This window comes from Pinus tabuliformis, chromosome 6 (assembly GCF_031772625.1).
Source record: "Pinus tabuliformis cultivar Carrire ecotype Pingquan chromosome 6, CPIR1, whole genome shotgun sequence".
Classification (NCBI taxonomy): domain Eukaryota; kingdom Viridiplantae; phylum Streptophyta; class Pinopsida; order Pinales; family Pinaceae; genus Pinus; species Pinus tabuliformis.
The window spans coordinates 959,516,203-959,529,144 of record NC_142292.1 but is presented as its reverse complement, the minus strand read 5'-3'; the positions used below and the strand labels follow the sequence as shown (position 1 = coordinate 959,529,144).

The 12,942-nt window shown below is 37.9% G+C and overlaps 1 protein-coding gene across 2 annotated transcripts in view; it reads left to right on the top strand.

The window, feature by feature from the left end:
* The window catches only part of MOS14 (ARM repeat superfamily protein), a 464,252-nt gene that overhangs the window by 231,998 nt on the left and 219,312 nt on the right, over nucleotides 1–12,942 (top strand). Inside the window, exons 7-9 of one of the 2 annotated variants that reach the window (XM_089423464.1) lie at nucleotides 2,918–2,958; nucleotides 3,097–3,188; nucleotides 5,040–5,167. In XM_089423464.1, coding sequence (XP_089279590.1) covers nucleotides 2,918–2,958; nucleotides 3,097–3,188; nucleotides 5,040–5,167 — 261 coding nt within the window. Of the gene's footprint in view, nucleotides 1–2,917; nucleotides 2,959–3,063; nucleotides 3,189–5,039; nucleotides 5,168–12,942 lie in introns of both variants that reach the window. The other variant, XM_089423460.1, reaches the window with a different exon arrangement.

Genomic DNA, 12,942 nt, shown 5'->3' with positions numbered 1-12,942 from the left:
TTTACAATCCAAGCATCTTCTCTATCTCTCTATCTGACCTCGCACTTGTGGATTCTCTCTCTTTTTGTGACCTCCCATGTGTGGAAGACAAGCCAAGTTTCTAGGCATATCACTAGGCAACATGCTGAGATTTTCTGGGTGTAGAAGAAGGCCAAAATTCAGCCCTGGCAGAGTAGACGATGCTGAGTCTATTGGGAAGCAATTTGATTTGACAAAAAGACAGTTTGACCAGAGCTTTGTTGCTGGTTTGTTTGACTTTATTTTTTCACAGGAAGGATTAGATGTATCTCTTGTTGAGTTGAATAATTTCTCTAAGGAAAAGATAGTTGGGTTTTCCCCCAAGTGGTTTTTACCAGGGTAATTCTTGTGTTGTCTTTGTGTATCATTGTCTCATTGTGATCTCTATTGTCCTACTGCTTTTTATGGTTGAATTTATGAAGTATAATTGCTTAATGATTAACTAGAAGTGCTAAATGTTGATTAGGGATAGCATCGGATGTGCTCTAAGCCTCAAATTTTGCAGGGAAGCTTGGGCACAGGTATTCCAAAGAACCTAGAAAGCGTTTTGGGAAATTCCACCCAGAACTAATTTTATTAAAATAATTAATATTTTTAATGGGGTTCCTAAGTCTAAACTTAGGAAAATTAAAATATTAATGGGTATTAATCTAATCAGGGGTGAAACTTCTAGAAAAAGCCACGGATCAAGCCCAATTTCCCAAATGATTTGAGCCTTTGATTAAGATGTAATCTAGGCTGTTGGTTGTCCAACAGGAAGATATAACAAGGGGCTTGAGGGTCATTTGGAAAACACACAGAGAGATAGAGAAAATCGATTTTCTGAAGTGAGAAGTTCTCAGGAAGATATAACAAGGGGCTTGAGGGTCATTTGGAAAACACACAGAGAGATAGAGAAAATCGATTTTCTGAAGTGAGAAGTTCTCAGGAGGAAAAATCGATTGAGGAAATCTATAACAGTTGAAGGGCAGGGATAACAACTTTCGGAGAGAGAGATTATCAGCCGGAGATACATCAGCAGAGAGAGGTAGTAAGTGATCCAAAACCCTTGACGCATAGGCTAACGTAGGGCCAGAAGGGCCACGCAGAAGTGATGTAGAGGCCAAGAGAGAAAGTTGAAAATCAGAGCAGAGGGTTAGTTTCAGCAGCTGGAAGTCGGGGTGTGAGACTAGGAGGCTGAGAGCAATGACTCTGGGATACTGATCGATTCCCAGTTGGGTGACGCAGTGCCAGAAATGGTTGGTGCTGGGACATCATAGAGGCAACACAGAGCTAGCACAGTCCCTGCCAGGGGCATCTCATCCAGCAGTTGGAACAACCGAGACATTTCTCAGTGATTGTGTGAGGTAAACTGACAAAGCTTCTGCTAGTATTTCTCTCCGTAACTGAATAACCCTGTGAGGTATTTAGTGTTGTATTCAGAATTTGCTACTGCTTAATAATAATAAACCCTCAGAGCTTTTGCACCGGTTTTCTCACATTGAGTTTTTCCAGGGACTATTTGTCCAAAAATAACTGTGTCCTATGTTTTGTATTTTTCTTTCTTGCTCAGTATTTTGCTTCCGCATATATGTTAATTAAGTGAAGGCTGCAGATGTATTTGCTTCAATATTTACTGTATAACACAGTAAATAACTTGCATGAATTAACAAGTAGGAGAAGTAACATCAGTTTGCTGCAGTAGGGATTCCGGCTTAGGAATTTTCACACCAAAGATAATCGCTATTCCTTGGAAGTATTTATCACTTTCAGAAATCAGTGCTTGTGTTTATTGCACTTGAAAAATCAACAAGAAAATATGCAGGCATGAGAAGGGAATCAATGGAACTGTACATGTTTTCTGTACACTTATTTATATTGTTGCATGTAAAGTACAAAATTGTGAGGGGAGTGATTAAAGTTAACCAAATCTCCAATAAAACACAACAAAGTTAGTGAGTTTCAAGTTGGACAGAGTTATCCATAGAGAGGTGAGGATAAAATATAACAGTGTACTGAGTACAAAATAGTACATTTATGATACGTGTTCAGACATGTTCACTACACTAAATCTCATTTTATTGTATATAATATGATCACACCATTTTCGATGGCGCTCAAATAAAGTATTCATTTTACATGTCAGGCACTTCTTTCTATCTGTCAGAGCTGATTTCTGCTCACTGAAGTAAATTTATGGGTATTGATTTTGGTTTAAACTGTTTTGTTTTGAGGACAGCATTGCGTTCATCCGTGGGAAGCTTCTTGTTGCTTCTATAAGCAGGTTTCACTCTTTCAAAATGATTGTTTTGCATGTGGGCAATTTTGGGCCTTGAAAGGAAGGTTGCCAGAACTGATTTTCATGAACAACAGTTGGCCCAAACTTTCTTTTGGTGTAGAAACTGGTCAAATACAGATCTAAAATCAATTAATGAAAATTGATAATTCGCAAGAATTTACATTTGTATACAGATTATATTCTCTGGATGAGATACATGCCTAGTTTCACATTTACAGAATTCTGAAAAGAAAGATTTGTCCACGTGCAAAGCACATGATGATAAACTGTCTATGTTTGTGTTTTTTCCAAATAATAAACTCTCTTTGGTGATAATAGTCTACTAGAACAGAAAGCTAGATATGTTCCCTGACATTTAATATTTTAAAATGCCACTTTTTCATTTTGGTTGAATTGTAATAATAATTAATTAATTTGCAGCATGTCATGCTATTTTCCATGCCTTCATCATTCTTTACTGTATGTTTGCTAATGTGTTCTTTCATCCTTTAAGGTATGCGTGGGCTTTATAATGGAATTCAAGCTTTTAGGAAAGTACATAGCTGATGTGCTTTTTTCTACATATACAGTTGTACTCATGTTACTCATTGATTAGCTTATCGTGTCTGTCTTGGTTGACAGGTTTTGGATGCTTTTGCATCCTGGCTAAGACTGAGCCATGGGTGAGTGATTGATTACTTGGTTTTTGAGATGCTGTTTTAAATTTATTTGGCATATTAGCAATTTATAATTCCATTAATAAAAATAATGCATACATATTGGTGAAGGTGGCTAAGAGAGGCATGCTTGTGTTTGGTCAGGATACCAGCTGCCACCCTTGCTTCTCATTCGTTGGTCCTTGCAGCTATTTCTGGTTTGAACTCAGAGCAACTTTTTGATGCAGCAGTGAATGGTATGCCACCGACTACTTTATTGAGAAAATTTTTATTTGTTATTCATTCGATGCTAGGAAGGAATATTTGTAAACAATGAGCTTATTCAATTTTGATGTCTTGCTGTGTTGATAGTTGACTCAGGGCTGTTGCAATATTTATATTTTAAAATTTCTAGAAATATGTTTAGCAATTAGGATTGCTAGTTTAATTATTGGTTTGTGGCAATGTTTTTAAAACCGGAACCGGTGACCGGACCGGTCCACCTAATGAACCGGTTTACCGACCGGAACCGGTCTAACCGGGACTGGTTTGGTCTAAACGAACCGGTTTTAAAAAAATACATTAAATAATTAATTTTTAATGAAACAAAACTATTTTTAAGATGTAAAACCATGATTCCAAGCCAATAGAGACAAAATATGCAAAGTTTGCTCATTTATATACCATGTAAAGGTGAATATATCAAAATGGCACCGAGTACAATACATATCATCGACAAAATAGCAAAATACATAAGAAATGAGGCTCTAAATGGCCTATAAAGTCCAAAAACAATGCTGCAAGCTATGAGGCCATTGACCTACTACAAGTCTATAGTGTACACATGATCAATCATCAAGTTCATCACCACTACTAGACACATGATCATCATCAGGAGCTACATAGACATCATTTGGTTCAGAGTCTGAGGATGCCTCAGCCTGATCTGCAACCTCAGTATCAATGCCACCAATTACAATAGAAGTGGACCTAATGGAAGCACGAGTTTGTCGACCTGCATGATTAGTGCCTTCCATTGGTTCTTTGCCTTTCCTTGATGCCGCTATTTATCCTAGTTCTGATGCCACCACATAATCTGCATCATCCCCCGCTAAAGCCATGTCGATATCAAAATCAACCTCAAACACAGGTTCTTCAGTCTCCTCCACCCATTCTGATGTTGCATCAATATCGTCCAACACAATGGCATCTAGATCAGGGGTTTTGCTCATCATTTGGAGCTCCTATTGCATTTATTGTTTAGCCCCAAACCATGAAATCCTGAAAACCATTAAGTCTGCTGAATTTTGAGTGAAATCTAAAATTCTAGTTTCTCCATATGAAATCCAATGAGGTCGAAACCACTCTCAAACATCCTGAGTCATTTCATGGTAATGTTAAAAATTTAAGTAAAAGTGACGAATGTCACTTTTACTTTAAGAATTTAACATTAACATTAATTGCTAACATTGTTAGGGTTGAAACACTCTTAGTTTCTCCCCAAAACCCCTGAAACACAGTGAAAAATATGATTTTTTAACTTTACGGTGGGCGTGCCTAAAACTGGCCGGTTTAGGACAGAACCGAAACCGGCCGGTTCCGTCCTAAACCGGCCGGTTTTAACCGGTTAGGGCAAAAAAATGGCGAAATGGCCTTTCCAACCGGGTTTTTTGGCCGGTTTAGACCGGCGGCCTTGCTAACCAGCTGGTTAGACCGGTAACCGATTTTTAAAAACGGTTTTGAAAACACTGGTTTGTGGTTGGTTTGTTTTGTCCACTGCTCCAACCTTGAATTTTTTTGCATGGCCAGCAAATATTCGGTGATCTTAGCTGCTTCCTTTATGCTAAATGAAACTGTTCATTAATTCTTCAATTTGTCTTTGCAATTTTTGTGCTACCATTATAGCTGTCATTTCAAATCTTATCAAGTGCAGTTACGTATGGTGATTAATAGCAATATCTAAGGTGATGGCTGAAGTCTTCACTTCAGATTTTTCTTCATCCTTTATTTCTCATAGTGCATTTTGGTTGAATATTAGTAGAATTGTGAGCTTTGTGGCAACATATTTGACTGTTCAACTGGATGATAAAATTTTTGTCTTCATGCAGCCATTTGTGAATTGATTCGTTACACAGTGTATGGAAGTCCTGGTGGCCTTGCAGGGCAAATGCCACTGGTTCAGGTTCTTGTGCCCCAAGTCATGGGACTCAGGAGTCGTTTTTCGGCTTCATTAAAGGTATGTTTGTTTTTTTTATATGATCTTCTGCCAGGGGGAATTCAATTTGCATTTTTCCAGTTAATGCTTAACAGAACTTTCAGAATCAGATATATATGTGGTATGTGTCTCTATATATATATATATTATTTTTTTCCCCTTTTGGCTGTCATGTGTGTTGGTTATGCTCATGTTACATATGCAATAGAAAGAAAGAGAGTCGTATAACATATTTCATCTGGGAAAATATGATTCTTGTAATTTCTCTTCCTGGAATAGCATTGTAATTTCTTATATACCATGGTAATGAGATTCTACTTGGTGCATGTTGAACATGGATTCACCCAAAGGTACAAAATATAGTAATGCCAATGAAATAGTGTAAATATTTCGAGTCTGTATAGCGTTGAAAATGCAATATTAATAATTGGTGCGTGAGGACTTAGGGTTGCTGACAAGTGGTATCTAGTTAGGTTGTTGGATTGAATAGCCTTGTATATATATGTATATATAGATACACAACCTTAGACCATCTAAACCACCATCGCTTTGGGTTCTTATCCCTTTAGTTCTCTTTCTACAGTTTAACTTAATATTTCCTTACAATTAAATGAGAAGAAATTTGGATTTTAGTAATCTGAGGACTAACAATCAAATTAGCTACTGATTGAGCATAAGCATAAGCATTTTCTATCTCAATCAAGCTTAAACATGCATGTTTTCGATTTATTTAATTCTTTGATGAGTAACATAAAAAAACTGCGATGGGAATAATCATGAGTTAATTTTTCTTTTTCCTATCATTAGCCTGATATTTTAGGAAATTATAATTGTTTGATATATATATATATAGCTTGAGTGTGCCTAATGGTTAAGAGCATGTGTTTCTTCTTAAGAGGTGACAGGTTCAAAACCAAAGGGGGGTAGAGTATGTATGCCTTCGTAGACTTAGCAGTTAAATCGCTGCGCGGAGGTGGGTCCTTTGTCCCACAAACAAGGGGGTCTCATACACCAATTTGGTGTCTGGCTTGGCTGTGACCTTAAAAATGGATATTATATATATATAAGTAAAATTGTTAATATTTCTTAGTTGACATAGTGACTCAAAACTTTGTAACAGTTAATCCATGATATTGCAGTTGACTGTTTTCTAGTCCCTAGTTAAAGATCCCAATACTGATGCTTACTTTCTTAGTATGTACTATGAACATTGTTGGAATATTCATTATGGTTGTACAAAAGCTGCAGATTTAATAAAGCTGATCTATATCCTCTTTGACCTACAATTCTAGTTGTTCTATGCCTATATAATTTATATCACTTCTTTGAAAGATTCATAACAAGAAAAGCATAAATCTTGATTGTGCAGTGCGGTTCTAATCCAATCGAAGTTACATGAATTGACTAGGAGAATCATTCTACTGTCTCGAGAGTGAGAGTTGACTGCAAATTGGGAAAGCTTGGGAGTTGACTTGGAGAAAAACACTAACTTTCAGAAGAGAAAGATGTTCCTTTTTATTTGAAAGTTTACAATATGCAATTTTTTTTAATGAGTTAAATTTGCAATATCGCAAAATTTCAAAATACATCTTCCCAATCAACACAAGTTCAAACTATTATCGGTTTCAATCTGTGTGCCATGAGGGAAACCAGATCCGCTTACCAATAATTTAATAAAATCAAAATTAAGTGTCTACTGCTGAAAAGAACAATTGCTATCATAAATTGAATTACACAAAGAAACAAAATATCTAAGTCATGGCATATCATGTGATCAAGAGTTTGAAGAGGTCATTGGAGTAGGGTCATGGGCACTTGCACTAGCCGGAGCAAATAGGCTTGAGCTCACATTCAAGGATGACTTTCCATGTGAGCCAAACGAGCATCCAAGGTAGCCAAACATGGACGCTGGTGTCACTGCACTTGCTTAATCTCGTTCAAGGAAGAGATGATGTCATTCCGCTCGAAATGCTTCTCTTTCAAGATCTGCCCAAAAGAGTTTTCATCTGCCAATGGAGGGTGATGGAGTTTAGATACTGGCTCCTTCTTCCCCTAGCATGACTAGGGTCAGGAACCCAATTGGCTACTTCCTCCAGGATTTCAGAGTCGGAGTATGCTTGACAATCATTAGTGGTGAGGGTTTCAAGCTGGAAAATTTTAGGAGTACTAGAGAGAATGATGGTTGTGACTTCCTGGGCTTGGCTCTCCGCTGCAACTGGCCTTGTTGGCCTCTACCCCCATCTTCCCTGTGGCTGCACGTGCGTTGCCAAATAATTCTACACCAATAAGGACAAGACCAAACAAGACAAATATCGATGACAAACCCAAACATGGGAGAGTGAAACTAAACGGACCAAACCTGAAGAAAATCTTGGAGAAGCAGAGAAAATGGGACAGGCCAAGTTGGAAAGAAAAGAAAGGCCACAACACCAGGGACACAGGTGGACTCCTCTAGGCATGGGCACCCTCACACCAGGAAGCTCCAAAGAGCGGGTTGCATTGAATCCCCACAAAATTTAAAAGAACAACACTCGAATTAAGCCATACGAACTCATAATCATAATAGTAAAAAGTATGGATATAGAGAAAATCCAGGAACCTGCTACCACTACCATGCTTTGCTAGAGCCACAAAATTCTTAGACTTTGCATACAGGGTGGTGCCACCAGCTTCGACCACCTTCACCCCCATTGAATTCCACAATGCCTTGTGGCATGAAGTCTCTTTGTGCCTAGGTTCTATCTCTGGTTTTGACTCTAACATCACACATAAGTAGTTGGTCCTTCGAGACACAGAGGCCGAATAAACTATCATGCAAGCCTAGGTCACTGTGGCTTCAATTTTTGGGGCAAGCGACCCAATGTCAAGAAAAGGCTGAGAGTCACGCCGTGACTTTGCAAATTTTCTCCCAAGCACATGCCTAACACTACGAGACAATTGAAATAATAATCCCACTAGTGGCGGGGAAGGAGGCTGACATACCATAAATTTTGACAATCAAGATCGTAGTTACTAGGACAATTAGACATAAGGAGGCTGATCATCGTAGAGAATGAGGAATAAAGATTCCCATGTGTATGCATGGGGTGGGTTGGCCATGCCATCTCCCCTCTTAAACGTTGTGGGAGGCAGCAGGGTGGCAGGCCCCCCCCAGCCTCCTTTGCCACGTCGCTCCTCACCCCAATCAGGGGGTTCATATGCAATTTTTCAATAATGTTTTTTGTGAAAAAATGCATGTGCTACTAAAATTTGCAAAACATTATGGATTCTGGTCAGTTGACATCTTTGTTGTGAAGTTAGGTCTAAAAAGCAAGCAAATGAGTGTTTGTTTTTCTTCTATTTTCAATAGACATTCCACTGAGCTTGACTCATGAAACTCATGAGTAACACTTTCCAAGTCAACTTGTCTCATGGTTGACTTGTTAGTGTGAGTGTGAGTCATACTTGTGTGTGTGACTTGGGGCCAGCTCAAACACAAAGCGGTTGACTTGGCTAGGTTTTCTTAGAAGAAGAGTGTTGATCTTGGGAGTTGACTTGGACTCAAGAGTTTTGTATTATTGAATCTAATGCTAATTTGAATGAGGGATCATCAACATATGAACAAATCAATATGCTTTGGAATATCTCAATAAAGCACATCTTATTCATTTGCTTTAACCACATTGATAATTAATGGTAAGGCAACACAATTGACTTTTGTGGAAGATGGCGCTAGCTCCTTCATTGGTTAGCAATAATTGGAAATCTTATGCCAAACACTATGTGGCTTATGATCTAGGTACTTCACCTCTATCATCTAGTGCTTTGTCATCACTGCTTTATGGTCTATATCATAGATTAAAACATTGCTGATTTCTTGGAAAAATTGCTATTGTGAGTTTTTTGAGTTTTTGGAATACTTGAAAGTTGATGTTGAAAACTTTTCCATGTGGAAAAAATCAAGTATGCAAGGTGGAATACACAAAAATTCCTATTTTCACCCACTTATTTTGTGATATGGAGTGAGTCTTCCAACAACTTCCAGAGGGGCAATTATGGATTTTTATTGCCATCAACAAATCTTCCATAAATTGGGAGTGATTTTCATTGGTTGTTTTCATATTCCCAGGAACGTTGAAAATTTCCTATTCTCTTGAAGTTATTTTTTGTTAGTGGATTTATGCAAAGGGTTTGTAGTGTGCATAAAGATAATTATATATGTCCGAGGAATGACCACAAAATTAGGTCATTGGGATTGAAGAGTACAACAAGTATGAATACAATGCAGGAGTGCAAACACTACTGCTAGAAACATAAAAAATAATATAAAGAAAGAAACCTATATAGTAATAACATCAAAACATATTTATAAATGTATAAAACTGCGACAAAGGTACGACGTTACAAAATACTAAGTGAGTTTGGACAAATCAAGAATCTGTGAAGAGAAAAAGAGTGATGGAGAGAGAGACTTGATGATGAGGCTGATGATGTCAAGGTTTCTTGAGTCTGAAGGTTGAGGGTTGGGGGGGGGTGAACATGGCACTTGTTCACTTTCGGAGTTAGAGCCCATCTGTATGATTGAAGTGGGAATGTATGAGTGGGGAATACTCCTAGCATTCAAGGTTGAAAGAAGGGAACTCCAAATGGATCTTTGGTTGCTTGTTTGCATCTGGGAGGTAGTTTGATGGGTGAGATGCACTATTATGAATATAAATAACTAATAATTAACAGTAATAATTAGTATACTGAAGAGGCATGTCTCAAGGACATGACCATTCATGAAAGGGAACCTGCCCAATGCCTAGGTATAAGTGAGCCCTCATTTGTAATCATCTGATCTTTGATATCTCTTGTACATTTGACATTCTTATAAATATATTATTTGTCCTATAATGGATACTTACATATTTAAGATATTCTAAATATTTCTGCTGTGTATACGAACCATGTTCATTTCATTGGTGTCAAACCTATTCGACCCTTTGGCTGCTCAACCGTTGCACAAAGCCAGTTTGATCTGGCCTTTGGCCATCTACTCTTCGACAAATTTGTTTCCGTTGCAATTGAGGCTTTTAGCCACAAAAAGTTTGTTTGGAGGTTCTCCATTTCGCTATCAAGGCTTTTGGCCATTAAAAGAAAAGGAATATATATATATATATATATATATATATTAGAAAAATAAAAGCAAACAAACAAACAAACAAACAAATTATAAAAAAATAAGTTTTTCATCTTACGTATGAAAAATTAAGTTTTTGACATTTTCATACAAAAAGAAAAAATAACGCTACAACCTACAGGTTGTTGCATTGAAGCCAGATTCAATAACACTAGAAGACTTAAAGATATCTCAAAAGTAAATTTTCAGGAAAACCAAAAGGCAATGCAAAATATGCAGAAGGAAGTTGAAAAGATTATCACAGAAAAAAATGAAGAGGTTACTCGCCTCAAGGGCCACAACGAGAAATTACTGACACAAATTAAGAAGCTTAAAAAGAACAAGAAGTTGTTGGAAAATGAAGTACAACAGTTTATCGAGGAGGAATCATCAAAATCTTTAGATGTTCTAGTCGAAGAAAAAGGAACAAATACCGATCCAGTCAATATCACAACTCAAGAAAATGACAAACCAGTTTAAGTAAAGACATTCAGAAGTTGTAGTTTAGAGTCCAGACAATGAAAATTCCAAGTGAAGATTGTGAAATAAGCTCAACAACATTAGTACTTGAAGGAAATCAGGAAATTGCCACACACAACATAAGGGAAAATCAAATCACAAAAACTCCTTATCGACATCCGAATCACAAGAGCAGACATCTCCCACAAGTCTTGAAAATAGTGTAGCTTGGGAGGTACTCCCACAAGTATCGGGTGCTTGACTTGTGTGGAGAAAACCCACTTTGTGAGCAAAGTACCCAAGACTGGGGGTTTTGGACCCAAAGCTGTGGGCTTAGAACCCAAAAATATTGATTCTTTATTCTAATTGTTGTGGAGGACACCTTTAATGAACCAAAGGGGCTCCCAAGGCAACAATAGAGAGCTATATATATTGGAGATCATGGAGATCATTTCATCCATCATGGCAATTCATCCTTGTGAAGAACAAGAAGTCTAGAAGAGAGTCACAGATCTCCAAGAAGAGGACAAGTGAAGCTTTTCTGTCTCAAGAAGAAGGATAAAGAAGAGGTCAAGTGTTCTGTCTGCTGGGCGTGGAGGATAGGCTGCCAAGACAAGGTTCTGTCTACTGTTTAAAGGAGGAATATCTGGCCAAGATCTCCATTTTGTTGACTAGAGAGGGTTGCAGCCATAGACAGTGCTGAAATGCCTCAGATCATCAAGCAGAAGCAGACCCAAAGACCTCAATGTGCTGGATAGAAATTTGAAATAAGGCCATAGCCTGTCTGAGTTAGGCTGCAGACAGAGAAGGGGGGGGCCAAGAGGCTTCAGACCCCTGAGGAGCAGGGCTGACGTGCCTCAGGACCTTGGAGAGGCCAGTGTAGTCAATTTGAGATGCTGTTCTGCTGTAAGGTGATTGCTGAGCATGTATTGTGAAGTTGTTCATGATGGAGTATGAAACAGCAAGTGTTAAGCTGGTGTAAAGTACAGTTGATTGAAGGACATATCTACTGTGAGCAGCTGTGTATACAGAGAAATTAAAGAATTTATTCCCTGTGAGTTGAGGAGGTAAAGGACAGCCAAGACAGAGAACTAATGGAGCTGATCTTCTGTGGACAACAGGTCTGAAAGGGCTGATTGAAAAGGGAACTCACCCAGCAAGTTGTGAGTTTTGTCTTTGATTTGTTGGGCAGATTGGAGGTCTAATGGAGTTGGCCTCAAGCCCTACTGTACCCTAGTTTGTATCAGGTTTTATAAAGGGCCATGATCATTGGTAGGGAGCCTTATGATTGTTTATTGAAGGACTAATAAAACAAGTTTTGTACTTTATTGTTTCACTGCTTGTTATATTTTCGCTGTGCAAAGTTGTTTTGGTTGAACACTTCTAGTGTGTTTGTGTGCTAAGTCTAGCCATAGGCTAGACCTAGGGTGTAAGGAATTTCAACATAAGTCACATAAAGTTCCACATAGATAATCACCCTCACAACCAACTATCATTGAGTTCAGACACAATTAAATGCCAGATTAACTCATTCTGTCCCAACTCCAAAGGCTGGTTATTATCTAATGTTAACACCTAATAGATACAATGAGATGGCTGTTAGACGGTAGACCATGCCAACTATATAACAAATGCAATTTGATGTATCATTTTGGTGAACAGGTTGTAGTATTTGACTCTGATTTACTGACTTGTGGGTTGCCTCCCATGTTTGGCATGAAGCTTACTCTTTTCAGCTATCTTATTATGTTGCTTTTCCTTAAGGTGTTGCTTGGTATCTCGTTTTAGTAATTATGATGATGTATGTACTATGTATATTCAGTAAATTCCTTCATCTTTGCAAGCTAACCTCTTGGAATCTAAGGAACTCATCCAAACGTTTTGGAATCTAAGGAACTCATCTAGAAAAGTATTGACTCTGCTTAATTTGATCCTATTATATGGTGCTAGTTATTGTGCTCATCACTTTTCCTTACAAACTTGCTACAGCACATGGCTTTTAATTTAGTTGCATGTGATGCTTTTCTCTGCCTTTTAATCACAAACAAATTATACTTTTGTATTCATCCACTTAGTATATTTCTATCCACTTTGTTTGTTACTTTGTATTCTAATATTGTGAAGGCCACTTAATGTTTCACAACACTAACTGAAGTCCAGATGACCGATCATTTACATGCCTTCTGTATTTTGATAA